Source organism: Balaenoptera borealis, assembly GCF_965194805.1.
Source record: "Balaenoptera borealis genome assembly, chromosome: 1".
NCBI lineage: Eukaryota > Metazoa > Chordata > Mammalia > Artiodactyla > Balaenopteridae > Balaenoptera > Balaenoptera borealis.
In genome coordinates this window covers 155,660,773-155,680,596 of record NC_138860.1, presented here as the reverse complement: position 1 = coordinate 155,680,596, position 19,824 = coordinate 155,660,773, and the positions used below count along the sequence as shown (strand labels likewise).

Genomic DNA, 19,824 nt, shown 5'->3' with positions numbered 1-19,824 from the left:
AGTGTTTAGTTTCTCAACCTATGGGAGGTTTATATCTCTTGTTGACTTCTAATTGTATTTCATTGTGGTCAGAGATCATGGACTGTAAGATTCTTTGGAATGTGACGTGACTCCCTCTGTGGCTTTGTACATGGTCATTTGCTGTACCTCTGAGCTGGGTTTTATAAGATAGGCAGGAGTTTGCTTGCTGAAGAGTGAAAAGCATGGAATCTTACACTGTGGGAAATTTAGATGATCCATTTTGAAGAAACTTCAGAAGTTCCCAGCTTATCAACAGAGCCCCTGGGTGTCTGCCTCAATACAAGCTGACAGGCTGGCATGTGGGATGGGAGGCAGGTGGAAGGGTTGGGAGAAGCCAGAGATAGCCCAGATCCTACAAACATCTGTACCCCCTTCCTGTGACTCTCAGTCTGGGCTAGAGAGACTGTGTTCTTCCAGGAGGCTCTGTTGGGGCTGAGAAGACCCAGACCTTGGAGAACAAGGTCCGGGCTTTACCATGTATTAGCTGTGTGTCCTTGGGTTACTCCTGCCCTCTCTGATGGCATGCTGTAATACCATAGTACTGCATACCTACACAGGACAGGCACTGTTTCCTGACACTGTGTCCTGAGTATGGTAAGTGCTCACATAAGGCCATCTCTGAAGCTTGGCAGGAGTCATCAAGGACCTAGATGAAGATGTACCCTCTCCCACTGCACAGCCCAGGCTCCTTGATGGGAGAGCCAAGTGGCAGTGGAGTGGTGTCCAAACCTGGGCTCCTGCCCTGCTCTGTGTCTCTGGGAAAGCCTCTGCCCCTCTCTGGGCCTCACTTTTCCCCATCTGTACCACAAAAGCATCTTCCAGCCACACCATTCCAAGTGCCTTATCAAGACCAGCTTCCTGCTCCTGCTTCTGTGGGCCTGGACCCAGTGACTCCACTGATACGGAGTGACCTCTCCCTGGGAACTCCCCAGCCCCTCCAATGCCAGGAAAGGCCCCCCAATCCCAAACTTCTCCCAGAAAGAGCAACAGTAGTCCCAGCTCACCCCACCAGGCATCTGGCTGCTCCTGTAGTCTGATGGGGCCCACCTTCTCCTCACTCGCCCAAGAAAAGGTTTCTATTTCAGTTTCTGCCACTCCCTGCCCAGAAGGCAGGATCTCCCATCCTGGGTCTTCCATCCTAGCACACTGAGGAAAAACAAAGGACACCCTCATGGCAGTAAGAGGAATTAAGGTTGGACTTCCTTTAGCTTGAAGAAGACAAGTTTCAAGGGAATGTGACAGGGGAAGACAAGGTTGAGAAGCATGTACATCAAAGACCTCTCTGAGCCTACTTCCGCTTCTGTAATACAGAAACAAAAACAACGGGGACTTCCCTGGGGGTCCAGTGGTTAAGACTCCACGTGCCCACTGCAGGGGACATGGGTTCGATGCCTGGTCGGGGAACTAAGATCCCACATGCCGAGTGGCATGGCAAAACAAAACAAAATAAAACAAAGAAACAACAACAATAATAGTAATGATAAGCCTCCCATGGAAGAGCTTTGAGGACCAGATGTGCTAGTCCTCGTAAACAGCAGAAGGCTGCAGCCAGTCTTTCTGGGGGTGCTGCCTTCAAGCACCCTGCAGGCTTTTGTGTAGAAGAGGGATTGCACTTATTTCTGTGGTCCTGGCGGGCACGGGGCAGGGACCAGGATAACACGAGGAGACACTTGGCACATCAGAGCTCTCCAACCATGCAGCCTGGATGGCTACACTCACTTCTCCGGAGGGAAGTGTGCAAGCGAAAATGGCACAGCTCCCCTGTGACATGGGCTTCAGAGGGTTTCAGTCCCTTTGAAGAGCAGGAGTGCCCTCTTGACCCTGAGAACCTTGCCCATGCTCCAAGGTCCTCCTCCCTCTCAGCTCCCCATGTACCTCTTGAGTTGGAGGCAAGGAGACCTCTAGAGGCTGTGGTGGAAGCCTGGGGTGCATAAGGGCCTTAGGACAATTTCACAGCCCCCCGACCTGACCCCCAACATGGCCCTGCTAGGCACTGCCCCCTCCCCCAGGTGCACGCCCTCCAAACACTTGGGTTTGTTCTCAGCTCAGAAGTGCCCCAGGAGTGGAGGTGATAGCTGGGTGGGGGGAGGTTCACCAGTGTCCCAGGCTCAGCCTTCCATAGAACCCACCACGAAGCCTGCACAGGACGTTCTGTCCAACCCTAACCCCTCCTCCGCCACAGTGGTGCCTCACATTCAGCCTCTGAAGCGGCCTGCCTGGAGCACCACCCCAGTTCAAAGCCCTTCTCCTACAGGCAAGCCTCCGCAGACTGCCCCAGTCCCCATGGCATTTTCTTCCTTCCTCCGCAGTATCCTTTGGCCAAGTGTGTTCAGTAACATGTGCCTCAGAGTTGCCAGTGGGGATGGAGGTTCCTTACAGAGAACCATCTGATTCTGACTAGGCCTGGAAATCTAACTATCAGTTATATGAAGGATTGGGAATAGAGGAACAAGTGAAATGACACTGGGGATGAAATCAGCAAAATCCGGAATGAGGAAAATTCTCTAGGATAGATTCTCAATAAATAAACAGCAAGAAAACAAAAGAGATGAGGGGACACCTATTAGTTAAAAGTGACAATATGGAATATTACTCAGCAATAAAAACAAATCAACTATTAATATTTGTAACAACTTGGATGGTTTCAAGGGCATTATGCTGAGTGAAAAAATTCAACCTTAAAAGGTAATATACTATATGATTTCATTTATATAAATTCTGAAAATAACAAAATTATAGTGATGGAGAGCAGATCAGTGGTTGCCAGAAGTAAGAGTTGGCAAGGTGCATGCAACTGTAAAGACATAGCACATAAACCATAATGGAAAAGACTATGAAAAAGAATATATATACATATATATATGTGTGTGTATATATATGTGGATCACTTTGCTGTACAGTAGAAATTAACACAACATTGTAAATCAACTATACTTCAATAAAATAAATTTTAAAAAAAGGACATAGCACAGAGGACTTTGTGGGTGACAGTTCTGTATCCTGCCAGTTCTGTATCCTGACAAACCTATGCATGTGATAAAATTTCATAGACTTATATAAAAAAGGAAAAAAATGAAAAATGAGTACATATAAAAACTGGTAAAATCCAAATAAAGTCTGTAGTTTTAATAGTATTGTACTGATGTCAATTTCCTGGTTTTGATAATTCTACTATGGTTATGTAAGGCTATCATTGGAGGAGGCTGGGTAAAGGGTACACAGGAATTCTGTATCATTTTTGCAACTTTTATGTGAGTCTAAAATTATTAAAAAATAAGAGTTTAAAAAAACTGACTTAAAAGACTATCCAGTTGCAAGGTATGGATCTTATTTGGATCCTGATTTGAACAAACCAACTGTAAAAAGAAAAGTTATAGGACTAACAGATACACACTACTATATGTAAAATAGATAAACAGCAAGGACCTACTGTATAGCACAGGGAACTATATTCAATATCTTCTAATAACCTCTAATGGAAAAGAAACTGAAAAAATATATATATATCTCAATCATTTTGCTGTACATCAGAAACTAGCACAACATGGTAAATCAACTATACTTAAATTTTTTAAAAAAAACCACCAAAAAATTAGGAACACTATTAATAAAATTCATCATTAATAAATCTAGGGTGAAAATCAAATTATCATCTCCATATGTATTGGAAAAACATTTGACAAAATCAACACTTGATTATTAAAAGTAACTCTATAAGATAGAAATCAAGGGCATTTTTCCTAACGTGATAAAATATATGTTTTTCAGAGCCAAACGGAGTAGTTATGGTACTAATATTTATTTTTTTAAAAACTGCTAATTGTTAAGCGGTAATTCAAGAATCATTTCTACTAAAGTCACAAACAAGATGAGGATGCCCACGTCTATTATTTAACATTATATTGGAGGTAATAGCCAATGCAATTAGGTAAGAGAAAGACATTAGAAGTGTAAAAATGGAAAAGAAGGAAAATGCTATTATTTGCAGACAATAAGGTTGTCTCCCTAGAAAACGCAAGAAGTCAACTAAAAATTTACTATAAACAATAAGAGAACTCAGTAAGGTAGCAGAGTACAAAAGTATACATAAATTAATAGCTTTCATATATTCAAACTACAGCTAGCTAGAAAATATAATGGAAAAAGAAAGTCCCACTTACAATGGCAACAAAAAATAACTAATAATAAATCTAACAAGAGATGCAAACCTACATGAAAAAACTTTAACACTGATGGATACAAAATAAGATGAGCAAATGGAAAGATAGCATTCTCAGATAGAAACACTGTCATTATTAAAGATGTTGGGACTTCCCTTGTGGCGCAGTAAAGAGGCCACCTGCCAATTCAGGGGACACCGGTTCGAGCCCTGGTCCAGAAGATCCCACATGCTGCGAGCAACTCAGCCTGTGCGCCACAACTACTGAGCCCGCATTCTAGAGCCCAAGCTCCACAACTTCTGAAGCCCAGGCGCCTAGAGCCCGTACTCTGCAACAAGAGAAGCCACCGCAATGATAAGCCCGCGCGCTGCAAGGAAGAGTAGCCCCCGCTCGCCACAACTAGAGAAAGCCCGCTCACAGCAACGAAGACCCAACGCAGCCAAAAAATTAATTAATTAAAAAAAAAAGATGTTGATTTTCCCCTAAGTTAATGAATAAATTTAATCTGATTTCAATAAAAATTCCTATAATGTTAAAAACAGTTATGAGACAATTGGGGAAATTTGAATATGACTGCACTTTTGATAGTATTAAGGAATTATTGTTATTTATTTTAGGAATTTTTAAAAAGTACTTGTCTTTTAGAAATATAAATGGAAGTATATATGGATGAAACAATATGATATCCAGGATTTGGAGGGAAAGTGGGTGGGGATATAAATGAAACCAGATTGTCATGTGTTGAAATTTTTAAATGTTGGATCATAGGGACCTGGGTTCATGCTATTATTGGCTCAATGTTTGAACGTTTCAACAATAAAATGTTTAAAAAAGGAACCACACTAAGGGCAGATTTCTGGGCCTCTTCTCATAAAGATTTTGTTTCAGTGTCTCTGGGGTGAGCCCATGAATCTGCCATTTAGCAAGCGCCCCAGTGGTGTTTATATAGAAGACTAAGGTTTGAGAACCTCTATTATGGACTGAATGCTTGTGTCCCCCCAGATTCATATGTTGAAACCTAACCCCCACTGTGATGGTATTTGGAGATGAAGTCTTTGGGAGGTGATCAGGCCATGAGGATAGGGCCCTCAGGAATGGGATTAGTGCCCATATAAAAGAGACCCCAGGGAATTCCCTTCCCCCTTCCACCATGCGAGGACACGGTGAGATGACAGCTGTTTATGAACCAGGAAGGAGGTCCTCACCAGCCACTGAATCTGTGGATGCCTTCATCTTGGACTCCCCAGCCTCCAGAACTATGAAAAATAAATTTGTTGTTTATAAGCCACCCCATCTATGGTATTCTGTTATAGCAGCCTGATGGACTAAGATAACCTCTTCCTGTTCCCCATACTATTGGTACTTGTGGGGTGGGGTAAAAATGGGGGACTTCCAAGAGGGCTAGGGTGATGTCTTCTAATAATAAAAGTGGTAAGTTAGTATAGTTTTAACATCTTACAGAGGCAGCATGGTGGGGTGGAAACAGTATATCTATTTCATTCATTTGTTCATTCATTCATTTATTCCATAAGTATTTACTGAGGGCTCATTTGATGGCAGGCACTGTACTGGGGCCAGGTGCAGATATTGTCCTTGCTTTGTAGGTGATGACAAAGCCTCAGTCTTCTGAGGAACTTCCACTAGGTCCAGGTGTCCCACTTCATAGCTCATAAGACTGAGGCTGCAGAAGATGCTTAGTAAGCAGCCGGTCAGAGAGGGGGTGGTTCTTAAAGGGGAAGGGTCCTTGGCTATCACTCAGTCTAATCTCAACAGAGTACATGAGAAAACTGAGGAGCAGGGAGCAAAAGGGATCAGCCCACAGATAAATACTGATGATGATAGACATTCTCTGAACCTTCTCTACACCTGTGCTGGAGATGCATTTTCTCTTTTCTTCCTCTCATCAACCCTGGGAAGGAGGGAGATTTGTCTTTCTGTAGCTGTTAAGTTGTCCTTCCCTCCAGAGGGAGGGATGGAGGGGCATGAAAGAGAGAAAGACAATCCCCCTAAGGGGGAAGAACGCCTTGGACATGTTAGGATGACACCCCAAACTCTGCCCTGCAGTTCTCTTTGGGAGAACCCCTAGGTGCCATCGTGGCTTCATTTCCTGGAAGTGGGAAAACTGTCCCCCACATCCAGCAAGCAGCAATTCAGGCAGTGGGCAGGAACTACTTCTTGGTGGAGACCCACACTGCACTCCGTGGAGTCTGGATTCCATGGCAAGTACAGCCTGTGACTTCCCGAAGTTGTTATCCAGCTGGTCATGGGCTGAATTTGGGCCTTTTTCAAGAAGCAGCTGTAGGAGCACAGCATTGCCCAAGGCTAAGAGAACTAAGGGCGTGTGCTCTTCTCTTCCAGGAAGTCTTCCTGCCTTATGCCAGCTGCCTGGAACCAACCCTCCTCAGGGGGGAGCCCTTGGCACAGAAAGTTCTTAGTGTTTTGCAGAAATGCTCCTTGCTTAAGCCCATGAGATTATTGTCTTGGATTGTAAACCCTTAAAAGTGGGTTCTTATTTATTTTACCTTCTCCCCTGGAACACTGTAGCAATAACTGACTGTTGTATGGAATTTTCTGGTTTACAAAGTGCTTTCATCACTCCAGGTTTTGAGTCCTGCAACAACCATGGGAAGTGAGTATTGGCAGCAAAAGGTGAAATGACTTGGCCAAGGGGCACAGCCTGAAAGTGGCAGAGTTGGGACTCAAACCCACGCCTCCCAACTCCATTCATGGTCCACCCCCTTGCCCAACATTGCCTGAGCGCTTAGCAGATGTAGTCACATGACCCGCCCTGTAAGTTAGGGAAAGGAGAACAAATTTGAAAGGGGGTAGGCACTTTTCTAAAAGTGTTCTTCTGGGAAAGTAGATGAACGCAGACATTTGTACCTGGATCCGTGTTAATGCAATTAACAGCATTAAGATCATCAATCATCCTCAGTAACCTTGACACCATCTTAGATTTCTTGCTTACTCTTTGATACCCTGGCAAAATCTGCTGGGACAGGTCATACTCCATACAGATAGCACCCAAGAAAGAACGTCATTTAGTGTGAGCCGAGGGTAGAAAAGGAGAAGGAGATAGGAAGGAGACCAAGTACAGAGAGAAGGGGTTCAGGAAACAGAAGGCTACCGGAGGGTCACTTGGCTTCTAGGGTGGAGGGTCGCCTGCCTCTGGGAATAAGGCACGTGGTAGATCACCTCTGAGATACCCAGAGCTTCCTTGACCTTGAGAGCAATTCCTTCTCCACCCGGGCACCCAGAGGACACAGTGCAGGCTGCTGTCTCTGAGAAAAAGTGAGAAGGGCGAGAAAGTTCCAGCCAATCAATCCCAGCTCCAGTGGGATGTGAGTCTCCCAGCTGAGCTTTGTAGCTGAGTTTCCATCCATTCTCCATCATTGCTGCCTGCCCAGCTCTCCATACATCATCCGCCTCTGCTCCCTCACCACAGGCGAGAGCAAATGCACATACGATGGATGGAGAGCTTCAGCCTACACAGGCAACACACAATTCTCCATGCAGCTGCAGGGGCCAGGCACAATAATCCAGTGCAACAGATAATCCAGCATTGGGCTCCAGGGGTCATGGGCCTGGGGAATTCTCAGCTCTCACAACTGAATGAGGAAGCTATCTGGACTTCAAGAGTCAGAAGGCCTCTGCTTTCCTCTGTTGTCCCTCAAGGTCCTCATCCAAGACATGCTAGGAACAGCTAGCCTCTTCCCAGAAATTGTCCCTAGAAGCAGACAATAATCAAATCCTTATTTTTCATATATCTTCCACTTGTGTTGCCTGGGACGAAAGTGCAGAGAAAATTTGCAACAAAAGGATGGAAGGAATGTTGCTACCAATACCCTGTATGATGTAGGGGAAGTCATTTCACCTGGTTTGGGGTCTTTTTCCTCAGCTATAAAATCACTAATTTTTGCAGGGGTTCCCAAACCAGGCTGAGCCTCAGAATTACCTAGAGTTTTAAAAAAATTGTTTTCCAGGCCCCACCCAGACCAAAAAAATCCATATTTCAGTGGTGGGGCCCAAGAATCGACGTCTTTGGCAAGTTCTTCAGGTGTTTCTGATGCCCAGCCAGGTGGGTAAATTACAGGCTTTGGTCTCTTTAAGCTGTAAACTGTTATGTGCAGTGAGTCGACAAGGAATTAAGTAAGTAGCGGTCTGTAATCAGGAGTAACTTGGTCTGATAAGCCAAATAATCTGGCAGGCCCTGCACCTTGGCCTGGAACTTCAAGTGCCACCTGGCTCCTGACCCAGATGTCAGCTCCCGGGCTCTGAGTCCTGCATTCACACCTCCCTTTCTTTGTCCAGGTATGGGCACTGGGTCCAGCCAGCTGGTGGTTAAGGAGAGAGAAATAGTGGTCACTCCAATCTGTATGCTCTGGTCTGGGCTTAACCCAGCCTTCTCCTCCTTGCTCCCGCCCGCCAGCTTGTGAATCCAGCCTTGAGATTCCCCAATTCCTAATGTCATGCTCTCTGGCATGATTACTATTGCTCAAGCCTCTTTAAATTCTTGGAAGAGAATTTCTGAAAATGGCAATACAGTGCAGGAAAAATAGCACAACAGAAACTTGTGTTCTAGAAGTAGAAGATCTATGTTCCAGAAGCAGAAGTTCCCACCTCGTCTATATAGGAGACGTGTGCCTTGAAAAGGTAAAGTACTTAATCTAACAGCTACTACTCTGCACTTTTATTATGTGTGAAGTATAGAGCTAAGTACTTTACATATATCATTTAATTCTTTCTTAAATTTGAGATAGGACCATTAATTTTTAAATTTACAGGTGAGAATACAAAGGCTCAGAGAGGACTTCCCTGGTGGCGCAGTGGTTAAGAATCCGCCTGCCAATGCAGGGGACACGGGTTTGAGCCCTGGTCCGGGAAGATCCCACATGCCTCGGAGCAACTAAGCCCGTGCGCCACAACTACTGAGCCTGCACTCTAGAGCCCGTGTGCCACAACTACTGAAGCCCACGCGCCTAGAGCCCATGCTCTGCAACAAGAGAAGCCACTGCAATGAGAAGCCCCTGCATTGCAACGAAGAGTAGCCTCCACGCTCCACAACTAGAGAAAGCCCGCATGCAGCAACGAAGACCAAACAGATCCAAAAAATAAATACATAAATTTATTTTTAAAAAAAGGCTCAGAGAGATCAAGTAATTTGTCCAAAGGCAGAGCTGAGATTCTAATTTAGTCCTTACTCTTAACATCTACGATGCTGTCTCCCCAGTGTCCTCATTTGTAAGATGAGAGTAATGTTATCCTCATAGTATTGTTGAAAAACATCAAATGGAAGAAACTTAGGTAGTGGAAGCAAATATCTCAGTCTTTTGGAAGTCATGCACCAAGTGAGACTCAGGAAAACACCTTTGTGCTTCCTCTTTTCCCCTGCGAAATCAGTGTCAAAATATAAGATCTGTCAGCTTCTTCCCACCTGACCAGAGGCAGGGCCAAAATGCAAAAATAAATGTAGATTGAAGAAATAAGAATGCAAGGTGGGGATTCATGCCAAATCATGAATCTCGGAAAAATAACAACAAAAGTGATCTGGGGATCACAATGGACCAAAAGTCAAACATGACCCAGTAATGATGCTTCAAACCAAGGCAAGGATTTTTGTGTGTGTGTGTGGGGAGGGGGTGGAGTAAGTGAAACACTTGAGGGGACACCTCTGATTACCTCTGATTACTGTCATGGCAGATGTAGAAGAGCACCAAGGAAAAGCGAGTATCACATCTGTAGGGAGGGACACGGGTTCCGGGCAACAGGCAAGGTTCAAGTCAAGATGTGATGGGAATGCTGGGCTGAAACCAGCCAGATGAAATGATATAGGGATAAGTGTAGAGACCCAAAAGTCAAGAGTTCCAGGTAGGAAAAGCCATGTTTGACAGCAGATCCTGGGAAGACAGCTGAGGGTGGAAGTGGGGATGAGGGTGAGGGGAGGGCACGGTGGAGAGGCAAAGTGGAGAGGTGACTTCGGAGTGGGCCAGGCCAACTCCCAAAGGACTTCCATCCTAAATCCACTCTGGTCACCCCACAAGATTATCTTTGGCTTAACTCCAGGCCCCAACGGTGAGGCAGACACTGGTGAGTTGGTCCAGAAGCAGGGGCTGGGTTTTTGGGTCATATAAGGAAAGACAGAAGTTTGCTCCATCTGCTGAAAAGACTCCAAGGCAACTTGAGAGCTATCTTCACACATCAGCAGGAGATGCTGTGGGGTAGAAAAGCCAACAGACTTTTCTGGGAGGCTCCAGCTATGTGGGGCAGAACAAAGCCCAGTGAGGGGAGGGAGAGATGGTTAGATTTCAGTGCATGGTGGGGACAAACTTGCAATCACTCAGAGCTGTCTCTGCAGGGCCCAGGTCAGCTAGCAGGGTAGAGAGCCTGCAGTCCCTGGAAGTTTTCGAACAGTTGCCCAATGGCTTGGAGATGCTGTAGGCAGGGCTGCTGTGGTGGGTGGGAGGTTAAACTTGACCAGGTTTTTTTCGGTCTTTCTTGGAAACGGTTTCTTCAAATGACAGCTTATGGGAAGCCCAGTAAAAACAAAAACAAAAACAAAAACCTTGCTTCTCTCTGGTTGAGTTGGGGATAAGGACCAGGCTCCCGGGATCCCCACCTCTAGGAACGGTTGGGATGTTCTTGAAGTACAGTTGAAAACTAGTTACTAGAGAGCGTATGAGATCTTTTTAATGCTAAGCCCTGGTAAGCCAAGACAGGAGCTTGAATGTGCCAGGCTGGTAAAAATAATTGTTTTGCTCCCCGAGTTTGTTCGCTGTCTCAGTTCCTTCTGCTTACAAACCCTGGACCGGCTGCCTCCTCTGATGGCTCCTTGGCTTTGTTTTCACATGCAGCCTCTGCAGTAAGAACAAGTGAAATGGCCACTGCCTGGGGCTGGCCTGGGGCATAATCGCGATGGGTTTGCCAGGGCTGGGTCTCATTGTACAAGGATGTTTGTGGACACAGGTGGTCTGAGCTGAGCAGTCATCCAAGAGGAATTTATTCAACAGTCACTGGTATCTTCTCTCTCTGTGCTGGGCTTCATGCTGGACCCTGGGAATACAATGTCCAGTAAGATATGATCTGTGTCTCTGAGGAGTGTCCAGTCTATGGGAGAGACAGCCTTGTAAAGGCAGAGCACAAAATGCTGGGGAAGCTCAGGGGAGTACACAACCAGGTGGGGACAGCGTAGAGGGGGTTAAGTGCCAGGGAAGGCTCTGGTAGAGATGCTTCAGTGGAGCTTTGAAAGACAAATAAGAATTAACTTGATGAAGGGGGAAAAGCTGGCAAAGTCTATGCTAAGATCAGAGCAGAGGGAAGAACAGCACACTGTATTTGGGGAACTGCCGGTCATGCGGACTGACTGGAGCTAAGGGAGTCAGAGGGGCCTAGCAATAGATGCGCCTGGAGAAGTCACCAGAGACCAGTTCTTAAAGCTCTTGTGAGGTGATCCAAAGGGACTTTGTTCTGAAAGCTCTAGGCAGCTTGGGAGGACGTATAAGTCGTATGAACTGATTTTGTTGTAGCTCTTGCAGTCCCTGGGGCCCAGAGGGCTCAGAAGTTGCCCTGTGGATTTGAGGGATGAACCTGCTCCGTGGGCGTGACAAAGGATACCGTGAAGTCTGGAGCACGGCTTTCTATTCCTGGCTTGGTTCCTCATGCAGCGACCTTCAGGTCATCTCTTGCCTTTTCGTGCACCAAGTCTCTCCTTTAGCAGAATAGGGGTAAAAATGCTGCCACCACCCTGCCACATTAAGAGAATTGCCAAGACCAAAATGTTCCATGTGGTATGAAACAGAGCACAAAAAGGTCCTCCTTTAGGTAGAACATGATGTCCCTTGAAAGAAAGTTTGGATGAATCAGAAATGTTATAATAATGAGTGCATTCTGTTCTTAAGTTGTTGGCAGGATAACTGGCACACCTGTTTCTCAGAGCAAGGGCTTGTTCAAGAGACACCCATGACTTCTTAAGGCCTGAGCTGGCTATTGGAGCTGGGGTTTGGGGTGATTGGGAAGCTGCCCTCTTTTCTGAGCTGGAGGTAGGGGAAGGCAGGGGGTGCAAGGAGGGCAGCAGCAGATCCCACCAACCAGCAGGTTCCTGCTGATCTCATTGGGTTGTTGGAAGGACTGAGACAATCCAAGTAAAGGGCTCAGTACCATGCCTGGCTCATGATAAGCCCCCAATAATAGATGTTAGTGGTATTGTTAACGTGTATATATTTTGAGACCAACTCTGAACTCAGAGTGCCTCCTGTCTCTTGGATGGAATATATATTCTTTGAGATTTTAATATCATCTACCTTTTATTCCCTGTTAAGCCATGGGTGCTTCAGGGCGGCTACCATGGTCTAGCAAGATTTGCATCCCCCACAGCACCCAGTAGTGCTCTCTAACCCTCCTTGCCCCTCTTCTGAGATGGCACTGGTCAGTTTGCCTTGTATTGTAGCTAGTATTCATGTCAGTGTCTTGCCTCACTGAACTCTGAGCTCATCAACGCTGGACTGAACCTTTAAACCTGTGCCCAGAAACAAGCATGCTTAGCTTGGCCCTGCTTCAAGGCCTCAGCACTTGCTGATCTCTTTACCTGGTACTTTCCCCAGCTCAAGCATCAGCTGTCACCTCTGCAGAGATGGTGTTCCTGAACATTAAGTTATTGCCTTCACTCCACATTCTATCATATTTCAAAATTTTCAGTATTTGAAATAATCTTGTTGGTTTATTCATTTGTCTTCTCCACAAGAATATAAGCTCCATGAGAACACGGGCCTTAGTTGTCCCCTTCATTGCTGTATTCCCCAGTTTCTTATAATTGTGCTTGGCATATAATAGGTGCTCCATAAATATTAGTGAATGCTGAATTGATTCTAAATTAAATGGCTGGGGGAGTGGGCCTTTGTACCTCTTCTCCAAGACTGAACAACAGGTCAGTATTGCAGAGATTGCAAAAAACAGAGCATGTGGCTCCTGCTTCCCAACTGCTTGGGGAAGAAAGAAACAGTAGTATAAACATCATCAGAACAAGACAAGGCAAACTCTTACGAGGCGCTAGATGTGAGGCACAGAATCAGAGGCAAGAGACGCAGGTGGTGGCTGGCTGGAACACAGCTTGAGTGCAGGGATCATCGTACTCACTCCACTGTGTCAGCACCTAACTCAGAGGCTGTAGAGGAAGTGCTCTGTGAGCGACTATTGAATTGCACTGAGCAGACAGCCCACCAAAGAAGTGCAGGAGGTTAGCTGAGATACAGAGAATTTGTGTTTAACTTGCTATCTTCCTACTCAGTTAAGTTTTCGACCTTTGTGTGTCAAGAGAGCCTCTTAAATTCAAACTATTTAAATATAAGCATATACAGAACAAGATAATGTTTTGGCTAAAATCCATGTCATTTATTTATTCAACAAAAACCTGAGTATCTTCTCTGTTCCAGACCATGTCCTTGGTGCTGAGAATGGAGATAAACCCTGGCCCTCAAGGAGCTCACAGTCTGGGGGAAAGATACATACATGAGTAAATATAATGTAGCGTATGCTGAGGGGACCCCTACAGGAGGCAAAGAGCAGAGGCACCGGATTCTACGGTTCATGTCCACAGGAATGAGAGACCTGGCTAATGGGTATTTTTTGTGAAGAACAGATAAGGTAGTGGTCCTCAGAGTGTGGCTGGCTAATTATCTACATCAGAATCATCTGGAGCACATATTAAAATGCAGATTCCCAGCACTTCAGCAGGTTGGGCTTTGGGACCTGGGAGTCTGCATTCTAAAGTGCTCTAGGTAATTCCACTACAACTTAAAGTTTGAGAACCTGTGAGATAAGGTTTGCTTATGAAACTGGAATGAAGAATGCTCTGCACATCTGAAATGCTAATTTGTGTTGGCCTTCGGTGAGAGGTAGGGCAAGAAGGGAGGAAGAAGGGAGTTGACATTTATTAAGCTCTATATAGTCTCTATATAAGTTAATTTAATTCTCACAATAATCCTGTGAGGTAGATATTATTACTCTCATTTTACAGATAAAGAAACAGAATTAGAGAGCTTAAATAATTTGTTCAACATTTGGAGCTAATGAATCCCAACACTGAATCTAGATTCACTTAACCGTAAAGCCTGTCCACTTTCCATAACACCATGTTGTACCAGGGGACTGATTAACGTAACAATTTTCTTTTAGTCCTTTGCCAGATCTTGCTAGGTAAATATAAAGAACAGCCAGATGGTACTCTGATCATGTCCGATGTAACTGGCCATGGATACATCCTTCTTTGGCGAGTGGGGGATTCAGGGCAAACTGGGAGGAACAATAAAATGAGCAGCCAGTTCTGACTTCTTTCCCCATCATTTTCTCACCTTCTGGTGGAGGTGTTATGAAAGGTACTATGGCTAAAGCCTGGGTCCATCTGGAGGGAAAAGGAAACATATCCATGAAAGTAACTCCACCTGATATCAAAGATTCCTGGGACTCCAAACATCCAGACTCAAGTTTCTCAAAAAAAATTAACTGTCAGGAACAGAGGCCTGAATTTGCATTAGGAAACAGCTCAGCCTTAAGAGAAATTGTGAAAGACCAGCAACTTTTCCAGGTTAAACAAACACTATCTGTCTCTTTCTACACACAGACTCAGAAGTACAGCAAAATAAACACAGCTCAGAAAATAATGGGAAGTCCAACCCCATTTAAAGGACTTGGGGACAAGCCCAACTTATAAAAAGTCTCCTGTAATAAAGAAAACACACACACAAACTGCAAATCCTGGTTACATTCCCACTCACCATATTTTGTCATTCGCCACACCACAGGCAGGAGCAGCAAAGTGGAGCATGTTAGATGAAGAAAAGGAAAGGTATTATAATCGAGGCGGCTGACAACAATACTGGGGGCGGGGACACGCTCTGGGGCCTCGAGTTCAGAAGGCTGGTGTGTAACTGCCACCCGCTTCTATCGCTGAGCTTGGAGCCACAACAGTGGCACTACTAACCAAACCTGAGTTTCCTGCGCTGGAGAGCTTCTTTCTTATTTCTGGCATTTCAAGCAACTGCTGAGTCCAAAGATGAGTTTTGATGAAATCAGCCCACAGTACTGACGCTATGGATAGCACACAGCTTAGATTTCACTATTTAGTGTAACAAAGATTATAAGCCAGACTTTATTTTATTGCTACCACACCCAATATGGGTACATTTGCTTCCACCAACCTTTTCTATAATACTGGCGTGGTTTAGAGTTGTTAAGAAAAAAAAAAGCAAATCTGGATTCATCCTCTCTTTACAAAAGTGTTGATTTATTTATACTGCACTTGATTCAGCCCCTCCAAATACACAGCTTCCAACAGGCAGAGTTAGAGAAGCAGGTGCCACAAGCCATAGTTTAAAAATATGCAGGCAGCAGGCACTGTACCCGTTTAACTGTAACTGAAATCTGCTGATACTTCAAACCAGCTACACTAAAGCCATCTCTGGGGGCATCTAGACGGAGTCTTAATCCTGATGGCAATATCTGGTTGTTCTAGAGTCTAACAGGATATCTGGGTGATGCCTTTGGCCAGCCAAGTGGGAAGAGTATGTAAAGCCCACATCTAACTACAGCAGGTCTTCAAGCTTATTATCCTGTCACAGTTTATAAAGATGAGGAACTAATCATTTGGGAGCTGTGCAGTCAAAATGTCCAGAAAACAAATATACTATTACAGTGTGTAAAATCAAGTCAACCATCTTGTGGATCCTTGGCTGTCTCTGGTTATGACCTCAAACACTTAAAAAGGAAACCTCAAGTATGCTGGGAGATAATGATCAGAATGCTTGGGTACCTCTGTTCCTGACAATCAAGTAATGGGGCTCACCTCCATGTTACTTCTTGCAATAGGCATACAGGGCAGCTCCTTAGAGACTGCTCATTATAGATGCTGAGCTCCCGAGAGGTCAAGGGGTGGGTAGGCTCAGGACTATCCAGGGCTGAGCAGACTCTGTAAACCAACCTTACAGCTCTAAGTCTTATCCTGGTTCTGAGAACATTTCAGTTCTGCTCCAAGTCCGCTTTGTTCCAATTCAGCGATGACAGACATATATTTGAACTCATTTGGTCTGAAGTTAAAGGTCTCCACTAACCCGTAGGTTTCTCTTCGATCAGTGGCATAGAAGAGCTGAACTTGGTTGGCAATGCACTGTGCCTCAGCAACATTCTGAAAGGTAAAAAGAACAGTCAGGTCCTTTCCAGCACAGGGCCATGAAGCGCTGTGTCTAAGTCCTATGGCAGTTGGGGGCCCTCACCCAGGAGTCACTGCTTGCAGAAAGCTTCCCTGACATCCCAAGTCTTGGTGAGGTGCCCCTTTTCTGTGTATTCAAATTACCCTACACGTCCCTCTAACATAGTATGTATCATACTGTATTGTATCTGTCCTTTTTTTTCCTCTTTTTCTTTTTTGTCTGTCTTCCTTTGTGTGAATTTCTCAAAGTATGTGCTTCTTTTACATCCTGCACCCAGTGAAATTTGGTGAATGTTTGCTAATAAATTAATGCATATGTTAAAAATTTCCCTCTTCATTCAGTTCTTTAGTAACTATTAAGTTTATCTCAAGGGGGAAAAAAATAGCAATAGTTACCCAGTTCCATGAACCAGTTTGTGAGTTACTACTAAGTTCTTGACTAACCAGACATACTCTTGAATAAAACCTGTTCCTCATACCACCTCAGTCAAAAAAGTAGTGCTAAAGCCAGCTGTAGTTTTACAATTTGTCCGTAAAGTCTATGACACAATGTTTTTTTCTTTTTTCTTTTTTTTTTTTGGCCGTGCTGCGTGGCTTGTGGGGTCTTAGTTCCCTGACCAGGGACTGAACCCAGGCCCTTGGCAGTGAAAGTGAGGAGTCCTAACAACTGGACCGCCAGGGGATTCCCTATGACACTCTTTCTTCCCTGTGATGGAGCCTCGTTTCTCTTTCCTTGAGTGTTGGCTATACGTAGTGACTTGCTTCTAACAAGTGGACTGAAGTGGAATGATGAAAAATGACTTCTGCTATTCAGTCACAGAAGACATTGTAGCTTCTGTCTTGCTATCTCTCTTTAATCACTTGCTTTGGGGAAAGTCAGTTGCCATATCAGGAGGACATTCAAGTAGCCTAGGGAGAAGCCAGTGTGGCAAGGAAATGAGGCCTCCTGCCAACAGCCATCCAAGTGGGGTCAGAGGTGGATCGTCAAGCCCAATCAGCCTTCAAATGACTGTAGTCCTTGCCAACATCTTGACAGCAACTTCATGAGAGACTCTGAGCCAGAAACACCCAGCTATGCAGCTCCTGAACTCCTGACACACAGAAACTGTGAGGCGATAAATATTTGTTGTTTTAAGCCACTAAGTTTTGGAGTAGTAATTTGTTATGCAGTCATTTCTAACTAATCAACCTGCAAAGCCCCAGGGAAAAGAAGGGGCCACCTTCTCTAAAGCTCAGTAGCAGGGAAATGGTGACCAGATCACTCTATGTAACAGAAGTGGGGTCAGGACACAGGCTACACTCTTGAAACCTTACAAGAGATTTACTTCAAAAACTCTTACTTTTGCTTCCTATACATTCTCTAGTGCTAGCTGATCAGAGGCACTTATTCACGATTACGATGTTCACACAGCCAAAACCCAACCCCAAACGATAATGGAAAATTCCTACTAAAACTGTCAAAAGTGTGCTATGTCTAGCTACAGTGATGAAAATAGGTTTATAAATACCACAACCTGCTTCACCTCCATTCCCTCCCATGGGCCTTGCAGGTCATTTCTCACAAGCAGGCACTGATCTCTGAGACTGGATCTTCAATCAAAAGCCATTTTCCAAAATGCTGGCTATTTCAAATTAATAGAATTTTAGAGCTGGAAGGGGCCTTAGAGATCACCCAGTCCTCATCTAATGGACCAGGAAACCAAAGCAGATGAGGGTCAGGGATGGACCCAAGGTCATATGGCTAACAAGTGGCAGAGCAAGGACCAGACCTCTGGACTCCCAGGCTGGTACTCCCTCCACTTCACCCTGATAGTATTTCTGGTGGGGCAAATAATTAAGACTGATCAAGGTTGATAACTCTACTTCATCATTTTTACCTTTCTTATATTCAAACATGCCTCAAGAACAAACCATCTCTAAAGCAAGTGCATAATCTGAGGCAGATCCCACCACTCTCTGAGGCCCTGAACCGTAGGGCCTGTGAGTCAACTTTTTTCTGAGGCTTAGGATGGTGGAGGTAAGGATAATTTCAGTTGTGTACATTCTAGAACAGTGCTGCTCAAACTGCAGAGTCCTAGGTGGAGGTGCCTCTGGTCCCTTCACCTCTCTTTCAGCTGTTATATCCTGGGGTTTTACATAATAAGATTCTGTGTGGATAAAGGGCTCTGACCACTAGTTTGAAGACCACTAGAATGGTGGGTAGAGAGTTAAGATATGGAGATATGTGCAAATGTCTCTCATGGAGTATTATGGAAAGCTCCCCTGCACCCCAACCCCTGCCCACTTATTCATTCCCTGCCTTTTATTCTCTCAACATGAAACAGTAGTCTCTTCCCGTTCCAAGACCCAAGAAGATAAACATATTAATTCCCTATGTTGCTCAACAAGGAGGTTTATTAACAAACCTGATTTCTCCCTCTCTTTCAATCTTAATAGCTACAATCAAATTACCAAGTCTTGCCCATTTTATTCCCTATATATTTCTGGAGTCATTCTCTCTCCTCCATCCCTACTACCACTGCTCTAGTTTAGGTCTTTACTACTTCTTGCCCAGACTATTGCAACTGCATTTTATTTTATTTTATTTTTTTTAAATTTTTATTTATTATTTATTTATTATGTTTATTTTTGGCTGTGTTGGGTCTTCGTTTCTGCGTGAGGGCTTTCTCCAGTTGCGGCGAGTGGGGGCCACTCTTCATCGCGGTGCGCGGGCCTCTCACTATCGCGGCGTCTCTTGTTGCGGAGCAGAGGCTCCAGACGCTCAGGCTCAGTAGTTGTGGCTCACGGGCCCAGTTGCTCCGCGGCATGTGGGATCCTCCCAGACCAGGGCTCGAACCCGTGTCCCCCGCATTGGCAGGCAGATTCTCAACCACTGCGCCACCAGGGAAGCCCCTGCAACTGCATTTTAAATGATCACACTGACCAGGCTAGAACTAAAAAATATTTAGGAAGCAAATACTTAAGGTTAATGGTCTTAAAATCCAACTCTTTATGGGTCAACCCCCATTCAAAACCCTTTAATGATCTTTTTGTGCCCACAGGATAAAGCTGATCCTTTAAACACAACCCACCAAACCTCCATTTTTAACATACCAGTGACAGCAAACTGTTTGTAATACCCCAAGTCATTTTATGCCTCCTAGCATTTATGTATTCTATTTCCACCACCTGGAACATTCCCCTCCCCCTCCCCACTTTACCCTGCTAAACTCCTGCTAATCTTTGAGTTTCAGCTCAGGTGTCATCTCTAGGAAGGCTTCTTCCTCCTTCTGGGCCAGGAACGCTCCCCCTGCCCCCTCCCCCAACGCTGTGCATGTCTCTATCCTAACACTTACTACCTTCCAATGAAATCATCTGTTGACACACATGTGGACCCAAATAAGGCTTTCTAATACTATACTAAATTTTCATCATTAAAATCAGTTCAGAAGAAACCTCTAGTTTCCA

General features: G+C 44.8%; 1 protein-coding gene across 8 annotated transcripts in view; it reads right to left on the bottom strand.

Annotated features, from left to right (window-relative positions):
• Positions 1–6,528: 6,528 nt before the first annotated feature.
• Positions 6,529–19,824, bottom strand: part of ATPAF1 (ATP synthase mitochondrial F1 complex assembly factor 1) — a 34,907-nt gene continuing 21,611 nt past the window's right edge. The window contains exons 9-10 of one of the 8 annotated variants that reach the window (XM_082366442.1): positions 16,280–16,353; positions 6,529–7,462 (exon numbers count right to left, since the gene is read on the bottom strand). In XM_082366442.1, the coding sequence (XP_082222568.1) occupies positions 7,327–7,462; positions 16,280–16,353 (210 nt within the window). In that variant the 3' untranslated portion in view covers positions 6,529–7,326. Of the gene's footprint in view, positions 7,463–7,937; positions 8,502–9,284; positions 11,232–13,543; positions 14,575–16,149; positions 16,354–19,824 lie in introns of those variants that run through there. The other 7 variants (XM_082366448.1, XM_082366446.1, XM_082366445.1 and 4 more) reach the window with 7 other exon arrangements.